This window comes from Schistocerca gregaria, chromosome 2 (genome assembly GCF_023897955.1).
Source record: "Schistocerca gregaria isolate iqSchGreg1 chromosome 2, iqSchGreg1.2, whole genome shotgun sequence".
In the NCBI taxonomy this organism is placed as follows: domain Eukaryota; kingdom Metazoa; phylum Arthropoda; class Insecta; order Orthoptera; family Acrididae; genus Schistocerca; species Schistocerca gregaria.
Genome location: NC_064921.1, coordinates 356,734,319 through 356,753,308, shown reverse-complemented (window position 1 = coordinate 356,753,308; position 18,990 = coordinate 356,734,319). Strand labels below are relative to the sequence as shown.

The window sequence follows — 18,990 nt, the reverse complement described above, 5'->3', positions numbered from 1 at the left end:
AATACTGACCTTACGACTTATCTTAGAAGAAAGATTAAGGAAAGGCAAACCTACGTTTCTAGCATTTGTAGACTTAGAGAAAGCTTTTGACAATGTTGACTGGAATACTCTTTTTCAAATTCTAAAGGTGGCAGGGGTAAAATACAGGGAGCGAAAGGCTATTTACAATTTGTACAGAAACCAGATGGCAGTCATTAGAGTCGAGGGGCATGAAAGGGAAGCAGTGGTTGGGAAAGGAGTGAGACAGGGTTGTAGCCTCTCCCCGATGTTATTCAATCTGTATATTGAGCAAGCAGTAAAGGAAACAAAAGAAAAATTTGGAGTAGGTATTAAAATTCATGAAGACGAAGTAAAAAATTTGAGGTTCGCCGATGACATTGTAATTCTGTCAGAGACGGCAAAGGACTTGGAAGAGCAGTTGAACGGAATGGACAGTGACTTGAAAGGAGGATATAAGATGAACATCAACAAAAGCAAAACGAGGATAATGGAATGTAGTCAAATTAAATCGGGTGATGCTGAGGGAATTAGATTAGGAAATGAGACACTTCAAGTAGTAAAGGAGTTTTGCTATTTAGGAAGTAAAATAACTGATGATGGTCGAAGTAGAGAGGATATAAAATGTAGACTAGCAATGGCAAGGAAAGCGTTCCTGAAGAAGAGAAATTTGTTAACATCGAATATAGATTTATGTATCAGGAAGTCGTTTCTGAAAGTATTTGTTTGGAGTGTAGCCATGTATGGAAGTGAAACATGGACGATAACTAGTTTGGACAAGAAGAGAATAGAAGCTTTCGAAATGTGGTGCTACAGAAGAATACTGAAGATAAGGTGGATAGATCACGTAACTAATGAGGAGGCATTGAATAGGATTGGGGAGAAGAGAAGTTTGTGGCACAACTTGACTAGAAGAAGGGATCGGTTGGTAGGACATGTTTTGAGGCATCAAGGGATCACAAATTTAGCGTTGGAGGGCAGCGTGGAGGGTAAAAATCGTAGAGGGAGACCGAGAGATAAGTACACTAAGCAGATTCAGAAGGATGTAGGTTGTAGTAGGTACTGGGAGATGAAGCAGCTTGCACAGGATAGAGTAGCATGGAGAGCTGCATCAAACCAGTCTCAGGACTGAAGACAACAACAACAACAATGAGAAAACTTGGATTTCATGATCGAGCGGCTGCTCATAAGTCCATATCAAGCCGGTAAATGTCAATCGACGCCTCGCTTGGTGTAAGGAGTATAAACATTGGACGACTGAACAGTGGAAAAACGTTGTGGGGAGTGGCGAATCACGGTACACAATGTTGCGATCCGATGGCAGAATGTGATTATGGCGAATGCCCGGTGAACGTCGTTTGCCAGCGGTGTAGTGCCAACAGTAAAATTCGGAGGCAGTGGAGTCGTGTTTTTCATGGAGAGGATTGCACCCCTCGTTGTATTGCGTGGAACTATCACAGCACAGGCCTTCATTGATGTTATAAGCTCCTGCTTGCTTCCCACTGTTGAAGAGCAATTCGTGGATGGCCATTGCATATTTCAACACGATCGAGAACCTGTTCATAATGCGCAACGTGTGGCGGAGTTGTTACACGACAAAAACATCTCTGTAATGGACTGACCTGCACAGAGTCCTGACCTGAATCCTATAGAACAACTTTGGAATATTTTGGAACGCCGTCTTCGTGCGAGGCCTCACCAGCCGACATCGATACCTCACTTCACTCCGTTAAGAATGGGCTGCCACTACCCCAGAAACCTACCAAAAGGTGATTGAAAGTATGCCTGCGACATTGGAAGCTGTCGTCAAGGCTAAGGGTGGTCCAACACCATACTGAATTCCAGCGTTACCGATTTAGGGCTCCACAAACTTGTAAGTCCTTTTCAGCCAGGCGTCCGGATACTTTTGATTAGAAAGTCCACGTTTCGTACAGTGATATAATTTTGTAGTTACATTCAAAAGTATATGTGGATACAGTCTGCAAAATATGGTGCAAATAAAGTTAGTAGTAAACAAGTAATAAATCAAAACGCCGTTCCTGATGCTGATGTTTTTCTCCATGAACAGCGAAAATATAGTAAGCGACAGACTTTTTACATTTTATCATTTTGTGATACGTGTCAGAGAGAAAAAGTTTCGAAAAGGTTTGAAATTATGTGTGAAGTCTGTGGGAAGTCGCTAAGTACTTTCAATCTCAAATACTGGCTAAATGCGGTCTGGGCAATTAGCGCAGTGTGAATCACACTTTCTCCAGACGTACATACAGTTTCTAACTTTGATAACATGCTAATAGGGTTAATGCTAGAAATGAATTTATACCTCTTAATGAGTAGGTAATGGACGCGTTTTAAATTTCGTCATTAAGTAAGTGAAACATTGTAATTCAAATTTTTGTTGGCTTGGAAGCCGTTAGGTAGACAATCTGCCACTGGTAAGTGCATCTTGCAGCGTAAACCGAGGCAGCCCTTTAGTAGCACAGTTTCTTCAGTATTCATAAACACTCCGTTTAAATCACATTGATAGAAAGTCTGAATAATACTTTAAAGAAGCAACATCATTCTTCGGTTCTTTAACACCGCAGCTAGTGTACATTACTCCAAAACTGTCTGGCAGATTAAAATTGTACCCTTGCTCTGAAGAATCCTTAACTCAGAAGGCCGCAATTAAAAACATGTAATCTTCTTGTCTGTCTATTATCACTACCTTTCGAAGACACAGAGCGATGTGTTACTTGACACTTTCAAAACTGATTGGCACTACAATTTTCTGTGTTCACAGGGGGCATTTACTGAAAAACGAATACAGGTAATGTTACACGTATTCCTCGCCAGAGTCTTTGCACTTTTGCCATCGTTCTGCCAGCTTCCTTAATTGCTTAGCCGATTATTCTTTTGGGGCATTCTGGCTCCACTGACTAATATCTGTACGAAGTTCGCCATTCGTGTTAAACTTCTTACCCTGCACGACCTCTTCAATTACGTCCAATACGGCACTGTCGCTAGTAACCAGGTACGGCGAATATGGATTATGTGGCAGCGCAATAAACCCTAGTTCCTGCATGGTGGCTGACTTGTGGCCGCTCATTGTCGTGTCGGAGCAGAACACTGCGGCCCCATTTTCCGAGGCGGCTTTTTTTAATGCGTCAGCGGCTTTGGTGCAGTGAACTGCAGTATAGATACACGCTATGGGTTATATTGGGAGGGAGTCAATCCACCAGCAGTATCCCTTACTGAGCAGAACACAGTCACCATTTGTTTCTATACTAACAGCCCTGAAGGCGACTTCCTGGGACAAGGGTCCCACTAAGTTTCTACCTCATACACTGGCATTTATTTTCTGGGATCTCAGGGAAGAACCATGACTCATCGACACTGACCAGACGCTCACAGAACTCCGCTGGATCTGCTCTGTACTGTTCTACATCTATACCTACATAGATACTCCGCAATTCACCGTAAGGGTGTGCGGAAGTTACTCTGTACAACTACGTGTCATTTCCTTCCCTGTTCCGCTCGCAAATAGAGTGAGGCAAAAAGACTGTCGGTGTACCTCCGTATGAGCACTAATTTCTCGTATCTTGTCATACTTGTCCTTACCCGCAATGTATGTTGGCGGCAGTAGAATCGTTCGTCAGGTAGCTTCAGTTGCCGGTTCTCTAAATTTACTCAATAGTGTTCCTCAAAGGCAACGTCGCCTTCCCTCCAAGGATTTCCAGCTGAGTTTCCGAAGCATCTCCGTAACACTTATGGTTTGTTCGAGACTACGAGTAACAAACCTAGCAGCACGCCTCTGAATTATTTCGATGTCTTCCTTTAATTCGACCTAGTACGAATCGCAAACACTCAAGCAATACTCAAGAGAAGGTTGCACCGGTGTCCTACATGCAGTATCCTTTACAGGCGAACGACAAGTTGCTAAAATTCTCCCAGTAAACCGAAGTCGACCATTCACCTTCCCTGTCACAGTTCTCACATGCCCGTTCCCCCTTTGCAACGTTATGCCCAGACATTTAGAAGAGTATGTCAAGTAGGGCACCAGTAATACTGATTCCGAACATTATAGATTTGATCTTGCTACTCATTGGCAACTTACATTTTTTCCATATTTAGGGCTAGTTGCCATTCGTGGCACCAAATGGAAACTTTGTCTAAGTCGTCTTGCATCTTCCTACAGTCACTCAACTTCGGCGTCTTACCGTAGACCACGGCATCATTAGCAAACAACCACAGATTTATGTCCACCGTGTCAGCCAAGTCATTTATATACATAGAGAACAACTGCGGTCCTGTTGCATCAACTGTCAGCGTATATCCGCACGCTTCTCTTTCTGCGCAGTGACGAAGGATGGGGCACACACTGTGCCCACACCTTCATCTGCCTCATGGATGATTCTGCGTGAGGTTCTCTCTGATGACCTTAGGTCATCAAACATGATTAGCCTGTGCTCCATCATCAAGTCATTGATACGCTGTGCATTGTTTAGTACGCATGAAGCTGCTGGACGCCCAGCACTTTTGCTTTTTTCAAGCAGAGTCCCTTGCTCCTCCGAATTATGATACCCAACGAAACACCATCTGCTTACTTGGCGCTGTTTCTCCACATATGGCTACTGACCTCTTGTGGTTCAAATGGTTCAAATGGCTCTGAGCACTATGGGACTTAACATCTGTGGTCATCAGTCTCCTAGAACTTAGAACTACCTAAACCTAACTAACCTAAGGACATCACACACATCCATGCCCGAGGTAGGATTCGAACCTGCGACCGTAGCAGTCGCGCGGTTCCGGACTGTGCGCCTTAACTGCGAGACCACCGCGGCCGGCGACCTCTTGTGGATGTCTGAAGCAGTCACTCCACTGTCGACCACGACTATTTGTTTCTATGTTGTCTTATCGATGTTCACCAGTAATTGCTGTTGCAGCTACACTATCTGGTGGCGGTGAACATTACTACGCCCATCTTATGGCATACATCGATACACATTTTAAACTGCTACTTTACATGAGTTGTAGGGGAAGTGCCAATCAGTATTGAGCGAACTAAATATTGGGTAAACGAACATGACAACAGCAGCACACGCGGTACCGCTATGAATATGAGTGACCTCGGATAGCAGGTGCAATGGCTGACAGCGTCCAGCATTTGACGGAACTGCGTACTCACTGACTGAATTGCTGGTCTGATACTCACTGAAAACGAGCTTGCAGTCCCCGCTGCCCGAGATGGGCAACGCCAGTACGCGACCGTGGATCTCGTACTGCGCGTCGAAGGTGATCACCGGCGTGAACATGTCCAAGTAGAAGCGCGTCAGATTTCTCGGCACCCTGCAACACCAAATGGGCTCTAAGACGGCTGGAAACACTTACTGTGCACTCAGGAAAGCTGCTGAGAAAAAGAAAAATGTGAGTTTATAGGTTATAACACATATTTGCCCTGCAACTTAAATAGCTAAAATGGCTCTGAGCACTATGGGGCTTAACATCTGAGGTCATCAGTCCCCTAGAACTTAGAACTAACTAATCCTAACCAACCTAAGGACATCACACACATCCAAGCCCGAGGCAGGATTCCAACTTGCGATCGTAGCGGTGGCGCGGTTCCAGACTGAAGCGTAGAACCGGTCGGCCAGATCGGCCGGCCCGTGCCTCTAAAGCAATCTTCAGCAGCACTTTGTAGTGGCACTTCCATACTTAAATTTTAATAATTATCCTTTCCTAAATTTGCCAACTTTCCCATTGTGCTGTGTAAATTCTGGTTTACAAATACAATAACTCTGACTATTGGGATGTAAGCTAAAAACTCATTCAGACGTTTCAGGGTGGATAAAACAAGAAATTGAAAATGCTACCCTTTTACGTTAACAAAAAAGATTGCTGGAATTAAGTAAAATGGGCAATCGTATGACATTGAACAATCGTTACATTCATCACGTTAACAGCTTACCTCTTCCAAGGAACGCACTGATGGTATACCTAGAAAAATGTTACACGTGCTTCTCTTGCAAACAGTGAATGACGCGTAAAGTCAACAACAATAAGGCAAATGGGTAACTATGAGAGAAGTACATCAGTGGCATGGAAATGAAAAGCTGAAGCATGAAATTCATCAAGTAACAGCTTACGTCTTCCTAAGAACCCACATATAGTCTAACAGAACTATGTTACACGTGCTTGTCTCACAGTGAATGCAGAGGAAAGTCAAGAACAACAACGCAAATGGGTAACTATGAGAGGAGCACATTACTGGCATGGAACTGAGTAGCTGAAGCTAGAAGTATGCGTGCGATATTCTTTACAGTGCAGACTCTGTGGGAACTGTTACAAACATCACAATTAGTGACTACACAGTACGTACAAACATTTAGTCTGTTGTTCTTCAGTTGACCTATGTGTTCAGACCATATCGTGTAGATAAGTCTAGCTACATTGTGACACAGGAATGTAAGCCGGAACCGCCTCGAATTAGTGCTCCACGTCAACAATTGTTGATAACACTCTACACACAATACGGATGACCTTATTCGGCGGTACTGCACACACGGTTCGGCAAATACGTAGTTGGTTTGTCACCTAGGGCCTCATAAACAACAATAATATTTAAAATTGAAGAACACTAGGAACATATCTGACACAAACTGCGACTTCCGTTAACCTTAAACTGACGGTGTGACATGCGACGGTGTGTTACAATAGACACTTATCGAAGTTCATCAGGCGTGGACTATGCAATGAAACGTTGACAACACGATTCCTACTGTATTTGTTTAGATGCATCGAAAACTAATACAACAGCCACTGAACGAGAACTGTAGTGTAAGATAATTAATCCTGAAAGAAAGATTTTAACATGCATGGTGTTACAGAAAAATTTGGACAATCATCCAGGAGATGTAGAGGATGTCTTTGGAAAAGTTTAAGGATAAGAACAAGTGCCCGAGATCGTCATCCACCACAGCAACAGAGCATCGCATTCGTAGGAGACAAGGCCTGACTACACATCAGTCAGCCCCATCTTCTCCATGGCAATCGTGCCAATAAGGCGCGATCACTGAATTACAAGCAACATTGCGAAACGTTCCACCAGCGGTCGTTTAGCGAAGAAAGACACGTTTACTGCCTAATGGTGGGGGTGGGGGGTGGGGAGCTGCGCCTCTGTACCCACGTTGGATGACGATCCTGGACACGGCTTCCTGTCCTCTATTTCTCACGACAACTGCTCCAAGTTTGTCGCAACATTTCTGGGACACACTGCATATGTCAAGCTAAATCTGAAACTGGTACAGAAAATATAGCTTACCATAACTGTGCAGAAATTAATGAAGAAGTAAGAGGAGTATGTGATTTCTCAGTTATATCAGTGAGACTGTACATACAGCTTTGGGTTTTTAGGCAAGATGATGAGTATTTTTCTATCACCGGAGCCATTAGCTCAGCTAGGAAATTGAAAACGTATTATAAGAAAGTGAGGCGCATACTATCTCTATCTCTCTCTGTCTCTCCCCCTCCATTTCTTCCTCTGACTGATCTATGTGCCAACCCCTCCTCTCGGTCTTCCGCACCAAAATACCAATCCTTCCACGTAGCGCCAATCTCGTCCACAAACATATAGAAAACATCGCACACGTGGTCAGACATGTGCGAAAAAACATATTATTCAACATCCAAATGCGAAGGCGTATCTAGGAAAAGATTCCGTTGACAGTACTGCTAGCACCGAGAGTCCTGTTGCTATAGCAGAGGGACTAGAGGCTAAGCGATAGGTAAATGATGAAAAATGATTCCTGAGTGCAACTAAAATTTTCCTAATTGATAATCTGATCAGATTTACCATCAGCTAAAATTCTGTGTACTGTCGGCACTGTTATAGTTTGATGGTATCCAGAAGAAGCGGAGAAGTTTTTTTAGGCTTGATCCACTAGAGCACCAGTATTACGAATTATAAAGGACTTGAGCAGACATCTATCAAAATAAAAAATACTAATAGTGGTGATATCATACAGTCTAGGCATACCAATATATTTCGGATAAATGGCAGCATAGGTTGTAAATATTGAAATCCCTTGTTTTACAGATCGATTTATGTCACGGCGTGACCATCGTCAGTGCTAATAAGACATAGGAGCCTTCAGAATGAGGAGTTTAAAAAAATGTGGCCCTATTTTATAACCACCATCAAAAAATACAGAAACAGAAAAGTACATACAAATATACAGATTCTCGTACATACCAAATTATCGATCCTTGTAGGCCCATGTCGCAATAGCACAACATTTTCTACGACGTGTAACATGTACTCTGATGACTACGTCGAATAGATGTCTTCACTTTTACTGCAGACAATTTTAAAATTTACAGAAGAGCCTATCGTTTATACTTAGCAGTTGCTTATCCAACGCATAACAACCTTTTAGCGTACAAAGTCAACTAGCTAAGCTCATTATTGCAAAAACAAGCGTTATAGTGCGCTCTACATTCGAAAATGTACAACAAGCAGACATTAAATACAGCCGGCCCCTCCAGCCGGAGTCCTGCCTCGGGCATGGGTGTGTGCGATGTTTTCAGCATAAGTTAGTTTAAGTAGTGTGTAAGTCTAGGGACCGATGACCTCAGCAGTTAGGTCCCTTAGGAATTCACACACATTTCAACTTAAATATAGCAAATACCATTAACAGGAAAACCAAAGCTTACATAAAAATAAACTTTAAAATCAAATAACGATTTATTACCGTCAGAAGTCATAGCAAAACTTAAAAAGAGCCTAGTACAGGCATAATAAAAAATACAATTAATTATGCCCTCTGGCGTAACGTACAAGATATATTCTTTTATTTTTTTATTTTTTATATAGGATTATGCCTAGCGTAAAACCACATAGTGATTTCTTAAAAACTAATACAGAAAAGCTTACATCAAAAAACAAGTTTATCCTCAAATCGTGAATCGCCGTTTTGCACTGTGTAAGAGCGTCATACCGGCTAATCTTCTATGGTCATCCTACTCACCTCACTCACACCCTGAAATACCTTGGCCTCACCCTCGACTGTCACGTCACCTGGACTCCCCATTTCCTTACGATCCAACACTAAGCCCACACTAGACTGCCTCCTGAAACTTGTGCCTGGCTGGACAGGGGGACTGCATCCTTCGATACTCGTTACACGCACGAATCCTTAACCCATCTCACGCTTTGTGGTCTCCTGGATTTCTTCCCCACCCATGTTCTATAAAGCCCACCAAAGCCTCGAAAGCCTTGCACTCTGCCTTGGTTTCCGTATCCGCCTCTGCCCTCCACACACCTCATCCCTTTACCACATCTTCCTTTTATTCAAACACATCTTCACCCTGTACATCATTCGCAGACATGTGCCTTTACTATTGTGCCCCACTCTCTATCCATCTCCACACCCTCCACCTCCTTTATGAATGTACCTTCCAGTGCCTACCCCACCTAGAAAATGAACTTTGGCTTGATATCTACCCCTCTTACCAATTCTAACCGCACCATCCACCCTGGGGACCCCCCATAGCTCCCTCTCCCATTCTTTTCCCTTCCCCTGTGCTGCTTTTTTCCTCCCTCCTATGCCCCCTGTATTTCCAGTGCATCACTGTGATCCCTCCTGACTGGCCTTCCCTTCCTCTCTCCCACCCCACCCGTCTTCTGCCACTTTGTGCACCCCCAACCCACTTTCATCCCAATCTCTCGTACTCCACCTTCCTACTGCCCCCTCCTCCGCCTCTTTTCTCTCCTCTCAGGCATCCACTCCCTTGGCAGGTCCCTCCTGGCAATTTTTACCCTTCGTCATGTGTGCTCCGTCTCGTGCACTGGTTTTAAAGTGTCATGGTACTGGTGTATTTTAATACTGTGGCCAACTTTTAACTTCTGCTTGTGACTTCAGAGTATTTTACATACTATGCACAGCTGCCTACTGTGTTTTTTATCTTTATGTGCCCTTTTTTAGCTCTCTCACAAAGAATGTCTCTGTATAAATGTATATTTTAATCCCCATTGGCTTCCATTACGTCCCCCTTTCTTTCACCTTTTATATGTATAATTTGATCTTTTTATTAAATGTACTATCACTTGTCTGAAGAGCAGGTGGTTCTGCCCCTGCCATCCGTTCCCTGCCCATGTGGGATAGGGCAATCAAATCACAATAAAGAAGAAAGATAAAAAGATTATCTTCTTGCAGAGGATCTTCCAGCGTCTCCCCATACCAGTTGATGTTCTTCACCCCTATATTTATCCTTTCTTCCAACATTTCCTCTTCCTGTTCCCTAGGGCTCCCTCTCCTGCCCCTACCCCATTCTCCTGTTTCCTCCCTCCTACTTGCCCACTGTCTCTCTCACTACCCCTTTCCATGTCCTTGTGCTCCTTCCTGGGTTGCACCCTCCCCACCCTCTCTGTCTCCTGCCCCTTGATGTGCTACTAGCTCCTCCCTTCCTCCCCTTCCTGCCACCTCTTCCTCTGCTGACATTTCACCCCTTCTTTCTCTGTGCTCTGTCCCTCCTCTCTGGCCTCTCCTCCCTCCGAAGGTCGTTCCAGTTTTAATCCAGATACTCTCTGTAGTGTTTCGCTACTTGCCATGTATCTCATATGTGCAGTGTGTGTTTAGTGTCGTTGTCCCATACGTGAACGCCGTTTTTAATTGTGCTATTCATGCCAGCAGTGTTTATGTGCTATGTCTTCCTCAAGTGGCATTTTAATTATACGTGGATTTTATGTAAATGTGCCTCATCAACCTACGCCCACTTTATATATTTTAACTCCAATTGTTTCCCCCTCTCATGTGTAAACTTCATCTTTTATCCCTATATTTTATGTTTGTACCCTTCTCCTGTGATATTTTATATAGTATCTTGGCTGAAGATAGCGAATTGTTCCGCTGCCAGCCCACCCCTGCCCACTTGGGACAGGAGTATGCACTAACAACAGAAAAAGTCTAATATTCCGTCTCGTTTCTGGCCCAGTGGACGGCCTTACTGCCATGCGCTAAGCAGCTCTTAAGGTGCTCCCAAAAAGGGGCACTTTTCGTAGCTATCTGCTCCTTAAGAAACAAGCAATTCCCAGTTTTAAAATTGTAAAAAATCTCCGTCTCCTCAAGGAGGTCGAGATAGCTGCCATTTTCTCCCATGTGCAGCAATTTAAGCTGCGATGTCAAGTCAGAAGGAGTATGTTGCATATCCGTCAAATGTGCTGCAAAGCTGGATCTATCGCTAATATCCCTTCTATCCAGCACAACATGTTCACATCCGAGTTTCCTCCCTGTGTGTCTCACATAAATAGCATTACAATCAACACACTGTAATTTGTAAACCACTGACTATTACAAAAATTCAATATATATATATATATATATATATATATATATATATATATATATATGACAAATTAAAAATTCATTGAGCCTATCTTCAGTTGAAAATGACATGCCCACACCTAATTTTTAGAAAATAACAGATGTTCCAGTACTAAAAATCCTATAATAAGGTAAAATAAATTTTGTTCTGTCGATTACTATTCGTGGCTGGCAGACATTCCAGCTCAATGGTCTTTCTCTTTCTGTTATAAATATTTCTTACATAGTCATCAGGGCAGTTATTCTAGGCATATTCCCTACTTCCATATAGATTAATAAAGATAAAATGCGACTAATTCCACAGTTTCCACAACCTGTCATAGTGGCTTCATACGACTTCCCACGCCCCGTCTATATTTGCCAGGGCTTTTCAGAATGTGATTGTAGATGTAGTGAAAATCTGACTAATCGATGTACAGAATCTGATGATGCAGAGGCGTAGAAGTAATACGTATACGAGTAGAAGAGGGCATATACAGACCTGCACTCCTTGATTACGAACTGGCTGAGGCCGTGTATGCTGACGTTGCTGAGCTTCTGGCTGAACTGGTTGTTGCCGCTGCCCTCCGTGTTCTCCAGCAGTGGGATGAACAGCGGCTCCAGTGGCGGCAGGTTCATCTCCGGGATCCCTGCGAAAACGCGTGTTCACGGCTTCCTTACATTTACTCCGTAATAACACATCAGGCGTTTGACATTCTGAAATAAGACCTCGTTCGCGGCCAGGAATAAACCTACTGATTGCGGAAAGAAAAGGAGAATTTATAAGCATAGACCACTATCAGTTTGAATTTAATCTCACTCTTTAACATTATAACTGCTTTTGCATCTCTTTCTCGAGTGTGACTAAACCGCAGTGCCATCAGCTTATCAACATCATCAATCGCCACGATATCCACATCCCTGTCTACAGACAGACATCCCTGACACACACTGCCCCCAATGCAATTGTTGCCTCCCCTAATCTGTTGGGGCCCAGTTGAAGTGTTGTGTCAAAATGGGTCCTCTTCCAAATTTCGTATCATATACTTAACCCAATTCGCCCCTCTCCTAATCACCTATCCCGACAAATTTTGGACTGGCCCAGTGCAGACGAGAATCCATGTCGTGTCGAAACCCAAGCCACAATGGAATGCCATAACCCCAGCCTTCACAATCCTGACAAAGTTTAGCAAACTCAGATGTAATTTCCAATCAAAACCCACTACGAACTGTCTACAAAGACCGCCCCACTCCCACTCCATATGTTCTTGCCCGCTCCAGAATTCCTGTCTTGTCTACAGAGATTTCCTTCATATTCGCACCCAGTACACACTCACACGCCACCGACAGCTCCAGTGACATCTTCGCTGTTACTTACAAGCCAAACGACGTCGGAGTGGCTCATGGTACGCACTAAACTAAACTAGCAGATATAAATGTCACAAAGTTTTGCGAAGCGCCCTGCGGGCTCTCTGGAAATACTCCACTCCCACATACCCCATCCTATGTAAGGCCAGACCACTTCCCGACAACACTACTAAAGCAAACCACTTCACATACCACCTGGAAGGCACTTTCACCGTCCCATAAGGTCCCACCTTTGACTACTCGATGGATCCCTCATTCTATGAACATACAAGTCTCGCACTAAACTTCCATTGCTTCTGCAGCATTCAACGAACACAGCATGGCAGTAACATCTGAAGTCATTGCACAGACACTCGCTAAAAAGCGATACACTGCAGATCACCCGGTCACGATACAGGAATGTCTCGGAGCTTATCACGAAACCCTTGCCATTCTTTACAATGTGACCCTCTACACAGGAAAATGTCCAAATCCTCCTTCTCCTAAAACCTACGGAGGGAAACTTCCAAAACCTCCTGTTCCTGAAACTGATAAACCAGCCTCAAAGGCTTCATCCTCTCGATCTGTCAGCCTCACCTTAGATTTCAGCAACACCGTTGAAACCTATGCAATGAATGCATCAGCGCCTTGAAATCAACCTACCCATCCCCAACGCCCAATGTGGTTTTTGTCCGAACTTTTCCATCGAAGATGAACTTTTTACCACAACCACCCTATTTCTCGTTAAGTAAGTAAACGGAAATCTGCCATATTTGTCTTTGTAGCTAAATGGGCAGCGCAGCTGACTGCCATGCGGATGACCCACGTTCGATTCACGCTACTGCCAGGAATTCCTAGTAGCGGCTGCAGGTCACGAAAGTTGACAACGGCCGGGAGGCTGATATGATGATCCATGTCCCTCCATGCTGCATCCAATGAAGCCATTATCAGATGATGACATGTCAGTACTGGCTTGCCCGACAAAGCTAATGGACGGAACTTACGTTGATATCCCTATAGCCTTCGAATGAACAGCTCTTCAGCAAATAAACCAACAAAATCCCGGTTATATTTGGAGCAAGTGATGTGATGCAGTTGTTATCACATTGGACTTTTATTTAGGAAGTCGACTGTTCCAGCTCGCGTCGGGCCATTCCGATTTACGTTTTCTGTGTTTTTCCAAAATCGCTTCAGACAAATGCTGGAATAGTTCCTTTAAAAGCGCACAGCCGATTTCCTTCCCCATCCTTCCCTAATCCGTGCTTGTGCTCCATCTCTAATGATATCGTTGTCGACGGGACGTTAAACACTAATCTCCTTCTCCTCCCAGTTATATGCGACTTATAGCACCCTTCCTTCATCGCCGTCATCAAGATGTCACAATCAACCATAGCTGTTCCCACATATTTCACCCCAATGTAGGTGTGCCTCAAGTCTCAGTCCTCTCATCCCTTCCTTATATTCAGTGTACTGCAAACTGTATCATCTCGCCTTCTGAAATAGCCTAGCGACTCATAAAACCCTTTACCTCTCCCATGCCTGCCTCCAACGCCACTTGATTCTCCAGGTCGAGCACCCTAATACGTGGAAGCTTCAAGTAAATTCAGAGAATAGCCTAGCCACACTTTTGGTTGCATCACTCGACGTTTCCGTCGTCCTGATTTCGATCTCCCCATCTACACCTAGCTGTCCCCTCTTAATAGCGCAGTATTAAGGAATAACCCTCGACAGAAGAATAACATGGAACGCAGATCTCCTTACCATCCAACACAAAACCGACTAAAAATACTAACAGCCCCGCACCTGGAGTCTAAATCCTACATTTATCCGCACCTATAAACCTCTCATCCACATCGTCCTCAAGTACTACATCGTTGCTTGAATGTCCGCCTTTCCTACACTCTATAGGTACCTTTAAGTCCTCGAATCACCTGCATTCCTCCTCATTTTCTGCGTTAGCCTACCTTCTCCACCTAGTACCCTGTACCAATTCATCCACTTTACACAACTTCTCCTCTTCCCAGAGCAACCTAAGATCCGACACACTATCACAAAACCCAGTTCCACCTCCCAATAGTCCACCTGACATGCCATCAATCCAAGCGTCCGCATCATTGCATCCTACTTCAGGTTCCTGCACGTTCATGTCTTATCCATCCTTCCCCGCCGGGATTTCAATCAAGTCCCATTACCGACAATGAAACCCGTCCAGAGTCACACCCGTCTTCCCAACTCTATTCTCCAACTCATATAATCCATCCACTTTCGTCCGTCCCCTTTCCTCCAGCTTGCTGACTAGTGGTCGCTATCTGCGTTTCCACAGGGCCCAATGGTCATTCCCACCATCGCACCCTCATCATAACCATTATCATTTGCATGCATCATCAGCGTATCATTACACCATAGCATAATTCACTTTATATCAGTAATTGTATTTTGTGTGGTGTCACCGCAAGGCACCACACTAGCTAGGTTGTAGGCTTCAAATCGGCCGCGGCCGTCAGTACACATCGGACCCGCAAGTCGCCACTGTTGACGCTAGCAGCTGTTGATCTATATGTGTAAAGCAATCAGAATTGTAAAGAAGTATTCGTAGCTCATTCTATAATTGTACTTGTAAATTTTAGTGTACAAAGTCAAGGTCGATGTTCACCACTGATGCTGAATTAAAGCTAAGTATTTAATTGTATTCCTGTCTACTAAATTTTCAATCATCTAAGATGTTCCAGATACATCCCGTGAAGTATAGTTCATTGATCCTCACGTCAGCCTAGGTGATCAACGCGTGCAATTCATGGCCATACTTCTAATCAGACCAAGAGTCAAATTGCGTGACTCAGCCGGGTCATCCTTTCTCCATGGGGCCCATAGTTCCGCCTCATACATAAAATTTTAATTGTAGTACAAAATCATACATAAAACTTTTTAAAAGTTATTGACATTGTCCACCAATATGTGTTAAAGAAAACCATTAATTGGCATTCGTTATATGTAAAAAAATAAATATTGTGCAATGATGATTTTAAATGATCGTTTATTGTCATCTGTCTTATTTTAAACCATCTTTTCAATTTGTTTAACCTTTGGCTGAAGAGCAGTTTTATCCACCGCGACCGATCCATTTGCAGGGAACTGCAGTGACAATAAGGAAAGGAAAAACCACTTGTCAGTTACCACTTGACAATGACCGAGGAGCACTTTTCTGAAAGCTGATGTGTGTTTAACCACACAACGTGGCCGAGAGCTCTAGAAATCTTATTAATAATAATTAAGAATTGTACAAAAGATCTGAACTTAGAGAATGCTCTAATGTCAGAAGCTGCAAGACAATATCGCAGTAGACTTGAGTGATCTGTAGCAAAAAGTGTTTATACAAAAACATGTAGATAAAAATACAATGCTGTGTCATAGCTTGTTTTCAGACGAACCACTATATTTTTCTGACACAAAAAACTACCATTTGAACTCGTAACCAAATCTGTTGTTCGTGAATAAGGTTGGTGGTATCGCGAAATAGATTTGTTCTTTGCCACCTGTATGATCGACATAGAACTACATCAGTAATGAATTCTACACTGAAAAAGGAAAAGGAAACATTTACGTGAGTAACAAGCATGCCAGTTCTGAGGCAGCAGAGACTTGTTTTGAGCGTCAACAAGACATCGACATTCCACTGCCTGCGTTTACATGTTGGCGCGCCTGACGTTTAACTAGCTGCTGCACTGCCGTCAGTGAAAACAACTGCATGCCAGTTACATATAAATGGTCGTTACCATAAATTTCACATCAGCGTGGCTGAGTATGTGTGATACTTTATTCAAATGAATGTCAATACTGAAAGAGCGTCATGTTGTTTTGCAAAATGCCAATATTTCTCATTGATTGTTTACGGCGCATTTGATCAGATGGAGTGTCTTGGGTACAACATGTTGCTGATACTCTCAGTGGTTTTCTTTACGCCATGAAATTTCTAGTTCCACAACCTGTACAAACAATATCGTAATGACAAACAAAGTGTGGAAGATTGGTTGACAATGCTGTTGGACCGAATGACAGAACTTAAAGAATCTCCACAATACATATTTATACGGAGATACTCATTTTGCCAGGCTTCCACCTGACAGCGATCGAGCGAGGTGGCGCAGTGTTTAGCACACAGGGAGGGAGGACGACGGTTCAAACCCGCGTCTGGCCATCCTGATTTAGGTTTCCCGTGATTTCTCTAAACAAGTTCAGGGAAATGCAGGTTTGGTTCCTTTGAAAGGCACGGTCAACTTCCTTCCCCATTCTTCCCTAATCCGATGTGGCCGATGACCTCGCCGTTTGGTTCCCTTCTCCGAATCAACCAATATCTGATAGCCAAATAGACACGGCCCACCAGGTTGTAGTACCGTACATTGGCTACCATAAGTATAGTGAGGCCTGCGATTTAGGTGCCACTCCTTATTCGTATTTACTCAGGAATATTTTTTGTGTGGTGGTGTAGAAATGTGTTACTTACAAATTGCAGGTGTTTGGTAGCTGTGACTCACCTTTAGAAAGGCGTGGCTTGGCGTCCAGAATGGACCGCACCACGCAGCCGCTGAAGTCGGCGTTGCTGCGCTCGCACAGCGAGAAGTAGTCCGCCGCTGCAACAGAACAGGCGTTCTGAGCAAAATAATGTCTTACATTTTAAGTATGTCTTATGTCACTTACATGATATCATATATAGTCACTAGCAGCTTGTTACTACACGCAATAACTCCTGTTTTGAGTGATGACTTCCGAGTAATACTGAATGATGTTTTGTAATAATGCACAAATGCTATGCCAATGATTACTGGAATGAGATGACTTATGCATAAATGCTATGCCAATAATTACTATAATGAGATGACTTTTTAATAATGTTCTGTAATACTCCATACATACCACACGAATGTTTAGTAACTAGCCAATGAGGGCCAATAACTGTTCAAATCGCTTGATACACTAGTGTAATTCTGAATGATGACTAGCATTAAGACTTAATGTATCCTTCACCTTATGACCTAACTACCAGCACTTACTGCAATATCCGTATGTCCTGCCCATCGTCAGGATCATGGAGCACTATATTTGGTTTTTGCACTAATTCTACGTTGATGTAAGAGTATGGATTCTACAAGACTGGGGTGTTGACATATCAAGCTGTCCACCACCCTGACCGAGGAGATGTTATTGTGATCCTACTGTTTGGTGTACCTGATGTACTATCAAAATGATAACATACACTACTAATACAACATTCCAGTGTCCTGGCTACACTGATAAATACTTCAGGGAAGAGAACTTCAGATTGTCTCACTTGGTGTTGTGCATCTGTAGAAAGATATTGACTTTCAGTGCAGCTACGTGCAACCCACTGTGCTACAACCATGATGCTATCCTTCCCATTCCTTTCCTAGTTCTTGTAAAATGGTAAAAACTTATTCAGTGCGTGAGCACTTTATTTCATTTCTCAATATGTTTAAATTATTGTAAAATGGTAAAGACTTATTCAGTGTGTGCGCACTTTATTTCATTTCTCAATATGTTTAAATTCTTGTAAAATGGTAAAGCTTTATACGACTTATACAGTGCGTGTGCACTTTATGTCATTTGTTAATATATTTTGTAGTAATTGTGTATTCACTTTGTCATTTCTTAATGTATTCTGTACTCAGTGCTTGTGCACACTATTTCATTTCTTAATGTATATCAGTAATGTTATATATTCCACAGACCGAACGCGAGGAGAGGTGCTAGTGTAATTTTTTAATACAAACCATAAAAAAATGGACGGAAGTATGTTTTTTAACACAAACCTACGTTTTTTTAAATGGAACCCCATTAGTTTTGTTAGCACATCTGAACATATAAACAACTACGTAATCAGTGCCGTTTGTTGCATTGTAAAATGTTAATTACATCCGGAGATATTGTAACCTAAAGTTGACGCTTGAGTACCATTCCTCCTCCCCCCCTCTCCACCCCTCCGCACCCCCTCTCCCCAGTGCAGGGTTATGTAAGTGGTCCATGACTAATGAATTTTTTGCTAGCGCAGTCGAGCAGATGTAAATTCGATGGATTGCCCACGTTCTGCCTGCGATATGTAAGCTGTTAGAGAATCCCGCATCTCGTGGTCGTGCGGTAACGTTCTCGCTTCCCACGCCCGGGTTCGCGGGTTCGATTCCCGGCGGGGTCAGGGATTTTCTCTGCCTCGTGATGGGTGGGTGTTGTGTGATGTCCTTAGGTTAGTTAGGTTTAAGTAGTTCTAAGTTCTAGGGGACTGATGACCATAGATGTTGAG

The 18,990-nt window shown here is 43.3% G+C and overlaps 1 protein-coding gene across 1 annotated transcript in view; it reads right to left on the bottom strand.

The window, feature by feature from the left end:
• The window catches only part of LOC126337056 (protein takeout-like), a 98,007-nt gene that overhangs the window by 25,322 nt on the left and 53,695 nt on the right, over window positions 1-18,990 (bottom strand). Inside the window, exons 3-5 of the mRNA XM_050001384.1 lie at window positions 17,213-17,308; window positions 11,836-11,983; window positions 5,189-5,322 (exon numbers count right to left, since the gene is read on the bottom strand). Coding sequence (XP_049857341.1) covers window positions 5,189-5,322; window positions 11,836-11,983; window positions 17,213-17,308 — 378 coding nt within the window. The remainder of the gene's footprint in view (window positions 1-5,188; window positions 5,323-11,835; window positions 11,984-17,212; window positions 17,309-18,990) is intronic.